Source organism: Ipomoea nil, unplaced genomic scaffold (assembly GCF_001879475.1).
Source record: "Ipomoea nil cultivar Tokyo-kokei standard unplaced genomic scaffold, Asagao_1.1 scaffold1407, whole genome shotgun sequence".
Lineage (NCBI taxonomy): Eukaryota > Viridiplantae > Streptophyta > Magnoliopsida > Solanales > Convolvulaceae > Ipomoea > Ipomoea nil.
Genome location: NW_017617835.1, coordinates 3,605,331 through 3,621,058, shown reverse-complemented (window position 1 = coordinate 3,621,058; position 15,728 = coordinate 3,605,331). Strand labels below are relative to the sequence as shown.

The 15,728-nt window shown below is 34.9% G+C and overlaps 4 protein-coding genes across 6 annotated transcripts; 3 read left to right on the top strand and 1 right to left on the bottom strand.

Moving 5' to 3' along the window:
- The first annotated feature begins 1,886 nt into the window (after positions 1-1,886).
- LOC109186406 (iron-sulfur assembly protein IscA-like 3, mitochondrial) lies at positions 1,887-3,981 on the top strand. The gene is made up of 3 exons (XM_019336368.1): positions 1,887-2,092; positions 2,317-2,434; positions 3,575-3,981. Exons 1-3 carry the CDS (start codon positions 1,951-1,953, stop codon positions 3,687-3,689), a joined length of 375 nt encoding a protein of 124 aa, XP_019191913.1. The 5' UTR covers positions 1,887-1,950; the 3' UTR covers positions 3,690-3,981.
- A 325-nt stretch (positions 3,982-4,306) lies between these two features.
- Positions 4,307-6,834, bottom strand: LOC109186403. The gene is made up of 2 exons (XM_019336364.1): positions 6,075-6,834; positions 4,307-4,735 (listed from the first exon to the last, which is right to left on the bottom strand). Exons 1-2 carry the CDS (start codon positions 6,619-6,621, stop codon positions 4,497-4,499), a joined length of 786 nt encoding a protein of 261 aa, XP_019191909.1. The 5' UTR covers positions 6,622-6,834; the 3' UTR covers positions 4,307-4,496.
- Positions 6,835-8,379: 1,545 nt separating this feature from the next.
- LOC109186402 (ACT domain-containing protein ACR12) lies at positions 8,380-15,243 on the top strand. 2 transcript variants are annotated; one of them, XR_002055134.1, is made up of 11 exons: positions 8,380-8,605; positions 9,097-9,154; positions 10,006-10,116; positions 10,570-10,664; positions 12,653-12,737; positions 12,885-12,944; positions 14,012-14,067; positions 14,228-14,333; positions 14,425-14,493; positions 14,784-15,018; positions 15,049-15,243. XR_002055134.1 is itself a non-coding variant. In XM_019336362.1 (10 exons), the coding sequence occupies exons 1-10, from the start codon at positions 8,439-8,441 to the stop codon at positions 14,844-14,846; spliced, it is 870 nt and encodes a 289-aa protein (XP_019191907.1). In that variant the 5' UTR covers positions 8,380-8,438; the 3' UTR covers positions 14,847-15,243. The 2 variants fall into 2 exon arrangements, 1 of the variants encoding a protein (XP_019191907.1); XM_019336362.1 differs by having other exon boundaries at positions 14,784-15,243.
- Positions 10,671-12,145, top strand: LOC109186405. 2 transcript variants are annotated; one of them, XM_019336367.1, is made up of 2 exons: positions 10,671-11,069; positions 11,641-12,145. In XM_019336367.1, the coding sequence occupies exons 1-2, from the start codon at positions 11,000-11,002 to the stop codon at positions 12,033-12,035; spliced, it is 465 nt and encodes a 154-aa protein (XP_019191912.1). In that variant the 5' UTR covers positions 10,671-10,999; the 3' UTR covers positions 12,036-12,145. The 2 variants fall into 2 exon arrangements, with proteins under 2 accessions (XP_019191912.1, XP_019191911.1); XM_019336366.1 differs by having other exon boundaries at positions 10,671-11,077; positions 11,649-12,145.
- Positions 15,244-15,728: the final 485 nt, after the last annotated feature.

The window sequence follows — 15,728 nt, the reverse complement described above, 5'->3', positions numbered from 1 at the left end:
TTATTCCCTTTCAATTCCCATGTATACCAAACATTGGAATTGAAATTCCCAGTAATTTTATTCCTGTCAACCAAATACTGGAATTTAAATTCCCACCTTATTCCCAGTAATTCAACTCCCATGGAATTACAATTCTTTTCCCACATAATTCCCTCCCTCCAACCAAACGCCCTGTAACCCTTCACCTCCAAAATCTCATTCTAAATTTTGATTCAACTATAAACATTGATGTTAATCCTGCTATAAGTGTTTTTATTGTGTAATTTTTTTATTAACTGTTCTAACTATCATAATATTTAATGAAATGTCACAACTTAATTATGTGAGTTGATTGTTAATTGTTATATAGGATAACAAACAATAATACAATTGAATTTATTTCTAAACAAGTTAACGAGCATGCTGAAGTCGTGACTTGTTTTATTTTATTTTTCATTTTAATACTGTTATGTTTGCATTGTGGTGATATACTTATGTAATTATGTATTTGTTTTGTATTAGGTACATTTCTTATATTATTTAGATATACTAAAGTTTTTAAAAAGTCTTAACATGTAGGCTTTAATAGGCTCAAGGTAGGACATACTTAGAAGCATTTTTAATGACCTAAATATTAAACAGGCTTTTAAAAAGGCTTCAGGCCAGGCCAGGCTAATTGCAGGCTCAGTCTTGAGCCTAACAAAAAGCCTACATACAGGCTCAGGCCTAGGTCCAGGCTTTAGATTTTCGTAACAGGCCCAGACCTAATTTTCTAAAGCTCGGCTCGGCTCGGCTTATTTCCACCCCTACCTTCTCCCAACACGAAGATAACTCGTACGTAGTTGGCCAAAGTTTGTCATGAAATATTTAATTATCATACAATGATATAATTTTTCTCTTATTTTGCATCTCAAGATGTAAGTATTTTCTCTAATATAATATATTGTATTAATTATGTGACTGTGGTGCAAGTAGAAGATTAAGTCAGTTGGTGATTTAATCGGTTAGGTAACATAAGATATTCAGTTTAGCTTTAACCCTCCGTTTGTTATTCCGTCCATTTGGTGTTAAATAGAGAGACAATTCAGTAATTTCAATATTGGCCGCATCTCCTTACTCCTAGATCTACGAAGTGCAACATCTCTCTTTCTTTTACAAATTACTCCTATAATTGCTCCCAAATCTGCGAATATAAAATTTGATTCGCTGGTCGGAGTAATTCGTAAAAGAAAAAAAAAATCGCATGACTGGGGTAAAAAGATGTCAATATTGAGGTTACTGAATTGTTCCTTTATTTAACATTAATTTGGCGGAATAACAAACGAAATATTAAATTGATCAAAAACACAAGAGTATAAGACCATATTAGGTCACCAAAATCGTTTAGGACAAAATTGAAAAAAACCACTATAATCGAGGACCATTTTAGGTATTAAGTATTGGCCCTGTTTGGTAAAAAGTTGGCCTATAGGCCAATTTTGGCTTATTTGACCACTATTAATTATTTGATTTAGTTAAAATATCAATATAAATATTTGGTTAATTAGCTTTTTACAACTCCAAAAGGCTAAAATTGAAAAAGCTACCCCAAGCAACTTTTTCAATTAGCTTTTTGAGAAAAGAAATTATACCAAACAGCTAACAGCTAACAGCTAATTTACCAAACACTTTTCTACAATCAGCTAATGTTATCAACTATTTATACCTTCTAATTAACACAATCAGCTAACAACTAACACTTATCAGCTAACAGCCATTTTACCAAACAGGGCCATTTTCTTTTTCTAATTTTTGAGATCTAATAAGAAATCAGTTGGGCTTATCTCAAACTATCGGCCCGACCCATTTCCATATCAATTTCGGGTTCGGGTTAAGTTGATTGGGCCTTCAATGTTCAAAGCGGATTCTTCTGTCTTCTTCGATGGCTTTGTGTTTCTGGAAGCTTGAGCTGAGAAATCTGGATACGAGAAAATGAGAAAGCAAGTTCTGAGCTTAACGGAGACGGCAGCGGCCAGAATACGCCAGCTATTAGAGCATCGCCAGCGGAATTTCCTCAAGCTCGGCGTCAAGTCTCGCGGCTGCAACGGCTTATCCTACACCCTCAATTACGCAGGTCCGCCTCCCAACTCTAATCACCACCACTAATTCATTAGAAAACTTTCAACCTTTTCATGATTAAATGCCAATCCGCATTTTACACATTGCAATTGAAGTCTAGGGTTAACTATAGGTCGTTGAATTAATGATTTTTGCATGGATTAATACCCCTTTTGTTCATTTATGTGTTTGGAAATTTACGAAATTATTCTTATGCAATATTTAACTTGGGCTTTGTAGATGAGAAAGAGAAATTTGATGAGCTAGTTGAAGACAAGGGTGTGAAGATATTGATTGATCCAAAAGCGCTCATGCACGTTCTTGGCACCCAGATGGATTTTGTTGATGATAAACTCAGGTTCCTGATGCCTTTCCCAATTACATTAGCTTTCCATATTGTAGTGAACATCAAATGTTTGAAGTTTATGGTTTCTACTTATAACATAAAGGACCAAAGAGGTAAAGCAACCTAAGTTGAGCATAGCAGGCTGGCTTAAACCACGGGGAGTCGAACTTGTAACCTGGTGGTTACCAAACAGCCTGACCAACTTGGCTGGGTTGCCCTAGGCAACACCTATTTGTCGACTTAGCATTGGGTCTTTGAGCAGAGATCTTAATTCAAGTCTCATTGTCTCAATATACTGCATATATCTGCTTGAATAATTTAGTGTGTTGAGATTTCTGACTTTCTCACATGATCATTTATCGAATTCTTTAAGTAAACATTAGGATACCCTAACACTAGGTATTTCTGGTAAGGCTCTGTTGATCACAACTAGTTGATAAGTTAGCTGTACTTGTTAGTAGCTCTTAGAAGGAATAGAAGCTGGAAGCCGATGGCTTATGAGCTAGCTGAATGAATGGGAAGTGTTTGGTAATGTACTAGTTTTTAGTGTAATTAGAAAGGTATGCTTTTGTTTTTGTAATAACTTTAAAGCATATATTAATATCTTAATAATTTGATCAATTTTTATTTATGAATTTTAATAACAAAAGGCTGGAAATTTTATTTACAAAAACTAGCTTTGTATAAGCTAAATGCTACTTTTTTTGGCATATAAGAAACTGAGAAGCTATAAACTACCAATAGCTTGTTGCCAAACACACTCTAAATAGCTATTCCCCCCTTCTTTTCTCTATGTGAAATTAATGGAAGCTGATTTGAAGATTTGAAGCAGAGCTTTTTGCCTTATTTTGTTGATGCTTTTATAAATTCTTTTGTTATTCGTTACTGAATTTCTAAAGTTAGTATATGTTTGAAGCACTTCTGATAGGCTTTTTATTGAATATGTGCTTGAGTTAGATTATGTTTAAGGAAGCATCTGTGTTAACCGGAAGTTAGTCTGAAACTCTGAATCAGCTGGCTTGAGGTCATTGTTGTATATTGACAAACACTTTTAATTTACAGCGGAAATATTTAAAAGATTATTGTAATATTGTTTTTGAGAATGTAGGTACCCTAGGGAAGGTCCAAGTCTTAACATTTTCCTTTTTGCAGATCTGAGTTCATCTTTATCAATCCAAATTCAACAGGACAGTGTGGCTGTGGAGAATCTTTCATGACCAAAACTAATGCAGAAGCTGCTAAACTTCATGGTAGAGCAGGGACATAAACTCATTCAATGCTTACATATTTCCAAGCATGTCTGATGAACTTTACGTACTTGTAATACAATCCTAGTTGTGAAGATGTGTAGCTGAGAGTAACAAGTTTCTGGCAGTCTCTAATTCGCGATAAATTTGCTACTCCGTAGTATGTTCAAAGGTTTTTCCCCCCTTCTATGCAATATCATGCCATGTTGGCTCAACTTAGTGCTCTGCTGTAAATAATAAAGTTAAAAGGTTACATTGTGCATGCACAAAGGCACAAAGCTATAAACTGTATTTTCAAATTCTTATTTTCCAGTTTTGGTGTGTTTTCATACTGCACTCTGTCCCTATAAGATGAATTATTGACACAAAACAATTACCAGTTTATTCTCAGTTTTGGTTGGTCTTATAAATTGGTTCATCCTGTACTCTGTCAGTATAATGCAGTGTTAATTGCTTTGTTGGTTTTCATCTACCTTGAATTGAAGGTGGACAGAATCATCTTAGTGTTGGATAGAGATTGAATCTAGACAGGCTTTAGTTTGAGCTCGAAATAGTTATAGTGGCTCGAGCTCGAATTTGATCAACCTTGTTCATATATCCATTAAAGCTTGAAGAAATTTTAGGCACAAAGACATGGTTTAAGTAGTAAAAGTGGACAATTTGAAGTAAAATCTATTTAAACATCTCAAACACACATATTAAGAATCCCTTCAGAACACATCTCTGATATGAAAGATGCCAAATAATGGGTATGGTGTGGATAATGTTAACTTCAATATACAACTATGAAAAGGAGTCAACTGCACTATGATGCCAAGCCAGTAGGATCAGGAGTGTTCAGTATGACTAGACATAATCACGGAACTAACACCAACTTCATGTTTCTGGGGTTTCTGGGGAAAAGAGATCCGATCCTTTGACCATTCTTCTAAAGCTTTGCGGTGGAGAGCGTTCATCCTGATATAAGGCCTCCTTTCTCGGATAAACTTTTCAGCAGTTTTCCAGTCGTCTGCAATGCCCAGAGCTACTAACAGCGCGCACATGACTGCAACACTTCGCCCATGACCTAGAGGAAGCATATAGTGATGTATACATAAGTATCGTTCGTAAGTTCTTGATTTCAATAGGAATAAGGTTTCTAAATCACTATGTATCTTAATTGAGAACTCAAATAAGAAGGAAAAGGCACATGATCAATGGAATTAACCATTCGGCTTAACCAAAAACCAAAATCTCAACAAACAAACAAACAAACAAACAAACAGAAGCGTATGTCGACGTCGTTGAAAACCGTTTTTAGCTTATTGAAAAGCACTTGTTAATGCTGTATTGCTATCTAATATTAGTCTCTACAGACCTCAACAAACAAATGGTGAAAGCTGCTTTTCACGATAATAAGGAAGCTTGCAAAAACTACTGAATTTCCACTCTCTTAGTTATGCCTTTTCCTTACGAGTACAAAAGCACCCCTTTGTCTATTCCTACTTGGACTCTTAACATAGTAAAAGTATGTTCTTTTCTAACAAGAAACCACTGTGTAATGTGTTACATAACAGAACTGAAAGGATTTAAGAGTCTTTGAGAGACATTTATTATGATCAAAAGGGGAAGTTTAGCACTTCAGTACCGATTATTCTTACCATGCTGTTCAAGTCAATTTCAATATGATACAACATACAAGGGGGTTAACTGCTTAAGCAAGGCATACAAGTATGGCAGTAAAGCGGGATTCATCAACTATTTTAACAAGCTATTGTTTAAAATCTACACACTGCAAAAACATTAATGAATGTCATACACATCTAAATGTTTATCTACTTATTTACCGTTTTCAAAGGAGAAAAAAAAAAGTTTAGCTGGACAGATAGGCAGGTCATACACATCTAAATGTGCAAATATAAACCCCATTAATGAAAATGATCATCCGAGACAGAGAATGTAAATGCATGAAACCCTAAGATATATTTTCTTGAGGTTTCCTATGACATTATATGATACATTTAGCAAAAATGGCATAGGCAGTTCCGTTTGTGTCACTTGAATCCAGTCTTGCAAGAAAGCGCTAGGCAAAAGTCCAGAACTTGGATGAAATTTTGTTCTCAGTTAGTTACCCACTTACTCGATGACTGAGGTTTCAGTTACAGCTCAACATATAATGATATTTGACAAACTCCCCGCCCCCATCCACCAAAATACCGCCAACACAAAACAAGAACATATAACAAAAGGACCACAAAAGAAGAGGAAATACAATCTGAAGAAAGTCAATAAGCAGTTTTATATGCTATATCAAACACATGTTCACCATTCAATCTAATGCCAAGCATATCAGCAAACATATTTTACTACCAAATAAAACTCAATCATAAAAGGTGTTAACAGAAGCTGAGAGTTGATCACAATACCATATGCACAATGAACAAAAACCGGGATCTTCTGAGCTCTTTTTCGACAAGCCCATTTCACAGCAGCCTCAATATCAGCTGGCTGGGGTGACCTAGTATCCCATGTTGGAACACAGAAGTATGCATGATTTCCAGAGAGCTCCAACTTCCTTGGCAACTCACAAGTACAATCAATAATAGCAGGTCTACCTGGTGGCAGTTTATCAGGTGAAGAAGGCCACCCCCCTACATACAAACCCTCACATATCTCAGAATAAGGAGGCTCCCCACTTCTCAGTCTTCTCAATGCTGAGAAGGCCCTCACAAAGTACAAGTATGGGCTGAACATGACAAGGGACCATAGTGGGAAAGTCCCATCAGAGCCTTTGCCCAATAGGATTGGGAGATTGATTAATGGGTTAGAGGCTATTGAAACCAATAAAGATATAAGTGATGCATAGAGAACAGGGAATGATAACAGAACGAAACCAAGATTCCTAAGATACACAAAAATTATGAATAAAGTTGCTGCCTTTATCCCTACCAGCACAGAAATTCCGACACCCATTTTAAGTTTCCTGAAGAAACAACACAGCTTCTGAAGAAAATGAAGTAAATGCTGTGCAGAAGTGAAAAACTGAGAGAGTTCGAGTGACTTTTCTGAATATAAAATGAAGAGAAATTCACCGGTCGATCACTGAACGGAAGAGCAGATGCAATGGAGCGTATGGGCTGTTTGGCTCTGATCTGTGGCCTCGATGGCGATATCAACAGGAAGAAGCAAAGTACAACTAGCAAAGAATCCAAAGATTTCTCTGGAAAGTCCTTGTGCTTTTCTCTAATTCTTTTTTCTCCACGAAGTTCCATTAATTGCAAATTCTCGCCATTTCTTAGCCGTGATTATGATTGACAATTGCATCTATCCGTAAACATTTATCCTCATCTGAACTCTATGATTAATGATTCAAAGCACCCACCACAATGTAACATCGCCCTCTTGATGTGTGATGTGTTTGAGTGATAGATGTAGAGCTCTCATTCTAAATTTGACCAATATTAAGTCATATATATATATATATATATATATATATATATATATATATATATATAACCAAGATTATGTGATCTAATGGTATCCGAGTTGAATTTCCATTTGGAAGGTTGTAAGTTCGAGCCTCAGTGGAGGCGTTATTGGTTCTCTGTGTTTCAGTAGATTGAGAAAGAAGAAGTCATATATATATAATTATTATTTTAAGTAAGAGCCATTAGCATTCAAAAAAAAATCATATATATAATTACCTTAAAAAAAAAGAAGAAGTCATATATATATAATTATTATTTTAAGTAAAATTTTATTTGATCAGTCTCTTATATATATAACAAAGAATGTACAATAAATTAATCTCTGTGTTTCAGTAGATTGAGAAAGAAGAAGTCATATATATATAATTATTATTTTAAGTAAGAGCCATTAGCATTCAAAAAAAAATCATATATATAATTACCTTAAAAAAAAAGAAGAAGTCATATATATATAATTATTATTTTAAGTAAAATTTTATTTGATCAGTCTCTTATATATATAACAAAGAATGTACAATAAATTAAGTATGAAAATATCACAGAAAAATTAAATCTATTACATAGAATTAAATCATAGTCATTGACTTATTTAAATGAAATGTACATTTTTGATACTCATTTGATCATATATATATATATATATATATATATATATATATATTTATTTATTTATTTATTTATTTATTTATTTATTTATTTAACATTGGACATTAATATTGTGTTTTTTTTTTTTTTGTGAATTATGTATGGAGGCTAGTTTTTAAAATAAAAGCTGCAATTAATTTACGGAGTACTTTTCTATATTACTTTTTAAAAATATTTATATTTTGTAAGATAAATATTTAAATCTATCATTGATCTTTGTATATAAAATTCAATTGTAATTTTGTACATGTCAAAATTAATTTAACAATATAAAAAATTAAAATGTGAATGAACAAAAGACAATAATCCACACTTTGAAGAGGTGTCTTGTCAGTTTATCCCTCAATCAGCGAATAAATTTGTACACGCTTTAATAAGAGCAGCTCGTTCTCAAGCTGATTCTAGTGTTTGATTATCTTCTATTCTTGATTGTTTGCATATCTTTATTAATAAAAGTTATTTTTCCTTTAAAAAAAAAATCCATATATATTTTAAGAGCATATTCCTCTGTGGGCCCCAAAAGCTGACGCCACAAAGCACCTAACCCGCTAACCGTCTAACGCCGTTCGGAGCTCCAAATATAAAAATCTCATTACAGCAGCTTTTTGGCATTTTTCCTACTTTCGCTCTATAATCAGCGCCTCCCTGTCATTCCCAATGGCCATAGCCAACGCTTTCTTGACTGCAGCCTTTGCTCCGCCGCGATCGGCATTTCCCGACGCAGGATCCGATGCCGCCGATCAGCAGTTCACGCTCTCCAAGCTCTGCTTTCCGCTTCACCGTGGAATTTCCCGCTCTGGAACCGCTACTTTTCCCAGGAAAAAGTAAAAAAAGAAAAAAAACAAGACAAAAAGAACACTTAAAATTTTCCTTTCGCTTTTGCTGTTATTAGTTTTCAATTGTTGCATATACTTGTGTATTTTCCTGTCCAGCGAGAGAGAGAACAATCTGTGCATTTCGATTTAATCTGTTAAGTAGCTGGTGGATTACTGGCTAATTATTAGCTGCTGTTATTAGTATGTAAAGCGTTAGCATTCTATATGGTATGTATCGATATTTGTTTGGAATCAATAAATTCTGACAAAATTTAATCACATAAATACATAATCGTTTCTTAGCAAACTACTATTTGTTTGATATGCTGATTTATTTGAACAAGCACTGAAAGATGATCACGTGATTCACATTTATTATTCTGAACTGCAACTAATAGTTCAATACTTCAATGTGCAAATTGCAAGTTGGATTCATAGATAAATGTTTATATCGTCTCTGTTGACCTGGTGATATGAATATTGTGTAAGGAATTTTACAGGGTTGCTGTTTCTTGTACTATAGATGGCGTGGAATCATCCAGTCTTTCACAAGCAATGGTGAGTCAAACTCCTTTTCCAGCTTCTGTATATGATGTTTTTCTCTGATTGATTGCTTGAACATGTGCCATTATGTGACATAGTAAATACTAGTGTGCATCTTTTTACCAAAATTGCTGATGTTTATTGATGTTTTGGATTTCCTATTGCTTTACACTAGTATAAAGAGAATTTGGAATAATGTCCAAGTCTTGTTGAGCTTTCTAAGCATTTTCCAAGTTTGACTCTTATCATTTTTCATTGCCAAAGCCAGAATCTGAGTTCATTGTGAATAAGAGATATTAAAATGAAGGAAAGAACACTTCCTGAGCCATTTTTCAATGCCTTGAAATTGGAGACCAGATTTTTAGTATTTCAAGGTCTTGGAGCAGATAAGGCTTCATTCACAATATTTGAACCCGAGACCTTCCTTAAAGGGAACTAAACTCCTTCCACTTAGACTAGAGGTGGTTGGTTAAACCAACTATTTAGTTATCTGAAAAATAGTTACATAGACTGTTGGGTCACTTGTCATTAAGCTTTTGGCTTTGCTATCTTGCATGCCATATCCATTAATTCATTAAACTTCTTATAGAAAGGCACTGAATGCTCAGAGAAAAAGTAATAAGGCAAGAGTTGGGTTTAGGAATCTTGAAAATCTCCTCTTTTTTTTTTTTTTTTTTTTTTTAATTTTTTTTTAATTTTTTTTTAATTTTTATTATTATTATTATTATTATTATTATTATTTAATTTTATTTAAAAAAAATTATTTAAGGCTCTGATCTTTTTATAGTTTTTAGTTTCTACTCATTTATATTCATTGTAAAACTCATGCCTCAGAAAACACATTAATATTTCAAAAGCATGAACAGGACTCTTCTCTTGTTCCAACACCAATTGTTCAGATAATTCAAGATCCTGAAAGTGATGCAACTGCTGTGGAACTTAGCTTTGGAGATCGCCTCGGTGCCCTTATTGATACGGTGAAGTCATGGAGTACCTGATTAATTATGCACTTCTCTGAAATGTGAAAAGAATATCATAAATAAGACAAAACAATTCATTCACAGGATGTAACCATTTTTGCACCATTGGGCACACCTTGGTTTTTTATGAGCCGTTATGCATGCTGTTCAGTAACTTCATTTATTTCATCCTCTCTGTTTATAGTCTTTATCCAAATTTTGGTGTTGTTCAAGTGGAATGGAACTACGAGTAGTATTGAAAGCTTATAAAAGTGACATGAACATTAAAAGAGGTGTAGGATATTATTATTTTCCACGTCACTATCATTTTAGCTATTTAAAAAAAAAAAAAACTTTTAATTTTTTCTTTGTGGAATATATCTTTTTGAAGAATCTCAGTTTTTGCTGCTGTCTTAAGGAACAATTGGATAGTGCTTAACTAATGAGTTGGTACTTTCTCTTCTAGTGCAGATAAAGTCTCTGAAAGATTTAGGCTTGGATGTGAATAAAGGCTTTGTTACTACTGAGGGCACAGTGAAAAGGACTAGGTTTCTCATTACTCGGATGTAAGTAACCAACTTATTATTTTGGAAAAGGCATTGCTACCATGGTACTATAGTGGGATGAACAATTAGTTCAATCAAATTTTATTTTTAGTCCATGTTGCACCCATAATTCAGTTACACTTGGCATTTTAAAGACCTTGATTCTTTCTTTGTCATTTTTGTTTTATTTTTGGCATGTTACTCTTAATGTTGCATATGTAACCTGGCTGAGTTTGAGGGAGAATGTGTGGAGCGAGAGAGAGAGAAAATCTCTCTAAATCTCAATCTCTCTCACTGTATACTTTTGGAGTTTTGCCTCCTGCTGGTGTCTCTGGCCACCAGGGAGGACGGTAGGCATGTCTGCTTCTCTCTTTTTGTCCTTTTTCCTGTTGGAGGAGGGATCCTTGTCTCTTCCAGGTTTTGTGACTTATAAGCAATGTTGCAAAACACGTTAGGCGCCCCCTAGGCGGCAAGGGGGCGCCTAGGCGCCGATTTTTTTTATTTTATTTATTTTTAATTAAAAATAAAATTAAAAATTAAAAATTTTTAAAATTTAGTCATAAAACATAAGGTTTCCATAGTTATTTCTTAGAAACTATTTACGAAAGTGGTTGTAAAAGTGTTCAAAAGATTGTTTAAACCATCTAAATACATAAAAAAAACTAAAATTAAGAGCTAAAGAAGCATTTTTTTGAGAAATTAGTGGACCAAACCGCCTTCGGCTGTTTGTGGTGGATAGATCTCGAAAAAATACGCGATTTGAAAAAAAAAATTGTTCAAAACGGACAACCGAGTCAAAAGTTATGCCTTCCCGAACTTTTCGCAATTTAAAACGCAAAAAAAAAAAAAATAAAAATAAAAAAAATAAAAAAATTAAAGCGCCGGTTCAGCCGGTTAGGCGGTCGCCTAGCCGGCCGGCCGCGGAGGAGGCCGATTCCGGCCTTCTTCGCGGCGGCGGCCGGGCGCCTAGCGCCTAGGCGCGATTTTTGCAACCATGCTTATAAGAGCTTAAGATGGTGGAGTTTTTTCAGCTGTGGTGAGCTGTTTTGGCGAATCACTTTTGAAGGTTGTATCCATGTGATTTTTTGGGTCATTTGGTTCATGGAGGTGGAGGGGTGCAGGTTGAAAGAGGTGGTGATGTTGATGGGGTTGAGAGAGGAAGGTGGTGAAAATTGTGGTTGTGAGGTTTTTTTGGTGGTGGAGCTTATGGTGGATCTAGAGATTGCGTATGTGGTAGCCTTGAATTTGGAGGTTTTTGGGGTGATAGAAGTTTGGGAGAGGATGGTGGCGTTTGGTGTCAGTTTTCCAGCAAGGTTTAAGCATGAAGAAGGTTGGAGGACGGTGGCCAATGGTGTTTACTGTAGCAATGGTGATGCAAAGCAACGTGCTTAGGAAGGTAGACAAATAGTGTTGGTGGCCTTGAGTTGTGTATTTGATTTTTTTTTTTCCCACAAAATTTTATGGTTTTGTCTGCACACTGAGGTTTTGTTTTTTTTTTTTTTGTTTTTTTTGTTTTGTTTTGTTTTGTTTTGTTTTTGTTTTTGTTTTGCTATTTTTGTTTTGTTTTTTGTTTTTGTTTTTTGTTTTTTTTTTTTTTTTGTTTTTTCTGGCTGTTTGATTTTGTTTATTTGAGCTGACTTTGTGATCTTTCCGTTGTAATGTGTACTTTGATTCATTTGTAATAAATTTTTATCATTGTTTCAATTAAAAAAAGCTATAATATCTACGGGAAAGATGCCGAGAGTGCCATACTTCTTCATAAAGTGCCACAAGAAAATTGTGTAACTTTAAAATACCAGCTAGAAGCAAGATAATTTTTTTCCTATACTTGTATTATGGGGATGTGGCTTTGATGTATATCTAATGAAAATTTATGTATAGAAGTATAGAACCATGCTTCAAAATGGTTTGTAATACTCCAAAAGTGCTAGGAAGTTAATAGATAACAGAGTTACCTTCCTACACTTTTTTTTCCCCATATTTAATGGATTGTAGTTATTGCTCCTTAGAGCAACTGGGAGAAAAGTTGAAGATCCTGATTTGCTGGAAAGGATTCGTTTGACCATCATCAACAACCTTATCAAATATCATCCGGTATGTTTACCAAAGTGATTCCCTTATTGTATAAATTCTAAAGCTATCCAGAACCTATGTGCCAAAAGTTTATTCATGTACCCCTTAGAAAACCTGTACTTTATACTGTTCTTTCTTCTCAGTAATTATAGCTTCTTGTGCCATCAGGAGTCCAGTGAACGGCTTGCAATGGGTGAAGCTTTTGGAATAAAAGCACCAGAAAAGAAGGTGATAGTCTAAAAATTAGTTAATCCAACCCCTTTACCCTTCTCTTCTCTGTGTACTGTGTAGATATATTTGATATTCTTGTTACGCCACAGTATATTTTGTATGATATCTGTTTAAGATTCCCCCTCATTATTGTCCTCCTTTATGCTTTGTATTAAATAAAAGTCATTACTACTATTTTCTCTTCTTTCTTTTGTGTGTGTGTGTGTGGGGGGGGGGGGGGGGTGCTAGGGTGGGGGGGGGTGGAACTTTCCATATCTAAGCATAGAGCTGAAGCCACAAAAGCAGAACCTTTTACCTAGAATTCTAACAGAACGATCAGCAGAAAATTCTACCCTAAAGAACACCATTTGGGAAGGAAACCCCTTCCCCATTCTGTCCACTTTTAGGTCCAGCTTTTTCATTGCATACCCTTATATAACAGATAAGTGATTTCCTGCTGCTTTCTTCATTGTTCTCTTCCACCTGCTAGCTCAATTATCTACTCACAACCTCCTATCTGTACCATCTCTTTTGCAGAACTCTTCAACGCCCCAGGGAAGACTATATCTCCCACATCCTCATTTCCCCCTACAAGTTTATTCTTAATCAATACATTCTATGGATGCTCTTTAACAATGGATTTAATCCTTTCTTGTTTCTTATTTTTCATGTTCGCTGGAATTTTATTCTCATGATTCACAGTTATTGTCTCATAAATGAAATATCAGTTGAAACTTGAAAGTAAAGGTCATTTATCTCATGATTCATAGTTGTGGACTCATAAAGAATAAATAAATAAATAAATAGTTTTTGACTCCCAGATTCTTTACAATATTCTGTCTTCCTTCATTATAATTATTGTCACTGTTTATATGTCATTGTTATAGCTGGGTGCTGGGGTTCAGATTTTGATTGAATTTAGATTGTAAGATTGTGCCTAATGAGGGCCTGGATCTTTTTTTTTTTTTTTTTTTTTTTTTTTCCATCTTTTTGGTTGTGGTTGGGTTTCCCTGGGGGAGAGAGTAATCTATTTGAGGTGCTACAGTTTCATAACCTTGGGAATTTGACTTGTCAACTAATGGCAGCCTGACGTCGATGTTGCAACCCACATACATGTCAAGAATGAAGGAACTAAGAAGAGGTGAGTGTTCTTTGAGATGCTAATATAACTCCTATGGAGAGTTATAATGCTGAATTTTTCAGTTTGTTCAGTGTTGTAAATTGTGAAGTGGTTCTCATTAACCAATATGTTGAGCTAACATAATAAAGCTTATGAGGAATTCTTTTTTTGTCCATTCCAGCATGCTATATGTTGAAACTGCTGATCGATCTGGGTTGCTGATGGAAATAATCAAAATTATGGCTGATATTAATATTGATGTTGAATCAGCGGAAATTGATACAGAAGTATGCTCTATAGATGCCACATATGTATGAAAGTGAATTCATATATTTGTATCCTTACTTATGCACTATCCTTCTCTTCTTCCCTATGTAGGGTCTTATAGCGAAAGACACGTTTTATGTCAGTTATAGAGGGGCAGCATTAAACGATTCCCTGTCTCAGGTAACTATAATCAATTAGCATTTTATAAAGTAGCTTATACTTGTATCAGGAACTTATGCATAGTCATCGACCACTAAGGCCTTAGTAGATTGCACACCAACACAGCCCACCACTTTTCATGTTGAGTATCAACCTATCAAACTGATGTCTTAGAGAAATTAGTTGACCTTGGTAGAGTATGGGATGCAAGTTCATAAAACTAACTCTTTTATGTGCTTGCAGCAATATTTTCAATTTTCTTTCTATTGTCTCTCCCCCACCCATCTTAGAAGTTCACTTCTGAAATGCAGGTGCTTGTAAATTGCCTACGTTACTATCTTAGAAGGCCTGAAACAGATGAAGACAGTTATTAATCAGCAGAGAGACTTGTGCCAGACTAATCAAGCATCTTTTCTACCAATCTCTGCATTGGCTCGAGTCACCTCATTCGGCCCTTATGTGTAAACGAAAGACAGAACTCCCCTACTCTATGTCTGTGTGTATGTGTCTATGAAGCATGCTGCTACAGTGCTTCTCCCCTTTTATATACATATCATCAATAGACTTGTGACCTGCACTGCATAAATACACTTCTCTAGTTCACGACTTCATGTGATGTTCACCATCACTTGTATTCTCCCATTACTAATGATGATTGTGATTGTCAAGATATACCACATTGTGCACTGTTCCTCATGTTCTTATTGTAAGAGGACAAGTGTATTGAATGTAGAATACTGTTTTCCAAGTTTGACCTTGTTTTCGTTATGAGTTTTGTTTCACTTCCATTGTTTGCATCGTTCAAAATAGGGGAATAGTAATTGAGTTTCTTTGTTTATGTTGAAAGTAATAATGATGTTGGACATAGTAACCCTAGTAGTTATGGTCTTAAACCCTATATTTCCACTAACAATTTTTGCTGTCTCAAGTTTTAGCTTCTACGGGTATGTAAATATTGGTTCTCTAATCTCTATACATTAATACATAGAAAGTACAGTAGTCTTTTCTACTTTGCTTGGCAACTTGATATCATGATGTGTGAAGGTGTAATAGAATGTGCCTTTTGGTTTACATCAAAGGTAACTCCTATAGTAGATTGTATGTGCAAGCATTGCTTGATTAGTTTCTAAAATTTCTTTCAGTTGTGGAATGCCTTTTTCGAATTTGATTATAGTCAGAGTTTAATCTCGTGGAAGCTTGGTTGGTATAGAAATTAATTTTCAGGTTTGGAGTAGGTGAATAAAGTGTGTGCAGCA

Bases quoted from the DNA above. Each gene is read 5' to 3' on its own strand.
- LOC109186406 (XM_019336368.1), top strand. From the start codon at position 1,951: ATGAGAAAGCAAGTTCTGAGCTTAACGGAGACGGCAGCGGCCAGAATA. The intron at 2,093-2,316 runs GTCCGCCTCCCA...TGGGCTTTGTAG, and splicing joins CTACACCCTCAATTACGCAG to ATGAGAAAGAGAAATTTGAT. The intron at 2,435-3,574 runs GTTCCTGATGCC...TCCTTTTTGCAG, and splicing joins TTTGTTGATGATAAACTCAG to ATCTGAGTTCATCTTTATCA.
- LOC109186403 (XM_019336364.1), bottom strand. From the start codon at position 6,621: ATGGGTGTCGGAATTTCTGTGCTGGTAGGGATAAAGGCAGCAACTTTA. The intron at 4,736-6,074 runs GTATTGTGATCA...TGCTTCCTCTAG, and splicing joins TTTTGTTCATTGTGCATATG to GTCATGGGCGAAGTGTTGCA.
- LOC109186402 (XM_019336362.1), top strand. From the start codon at position 8,439: ATGGCCATAGCCAACGCTTTCTTGACTGCAGCCTTTGCTCCGCCGCGA. The intron at 14,068-14,227 runs GTGAGTGTTCTT...TGTCCATTCCAG, and splicing joins AATGAAGGAACTAAGAAGAG to CATGCTATATGTTGAAACTG. The intron at 14,494-14,783 runs GTAACTATAATC...TCTGAAATGCAG, and splicing joins TAAACGATTCCCTGTCTCAG to GTGCTTGTAAATTGCCTACG.
- LOC109186405 (XM_019336367.1), top strand. From the start codon at position 11,000: ATGTCTGCTTCTCTCTTTTTGTCCTTTTTCCTGTTGGAGGAGGGATCC. The intron at 11,070-11,640 runs CTTATAAGCAAT...TTTGCAACCATG, and splicing joins GTCTCTTCCAGGTTTTGTGA to CTTATAAGAGCTTAAGATGG.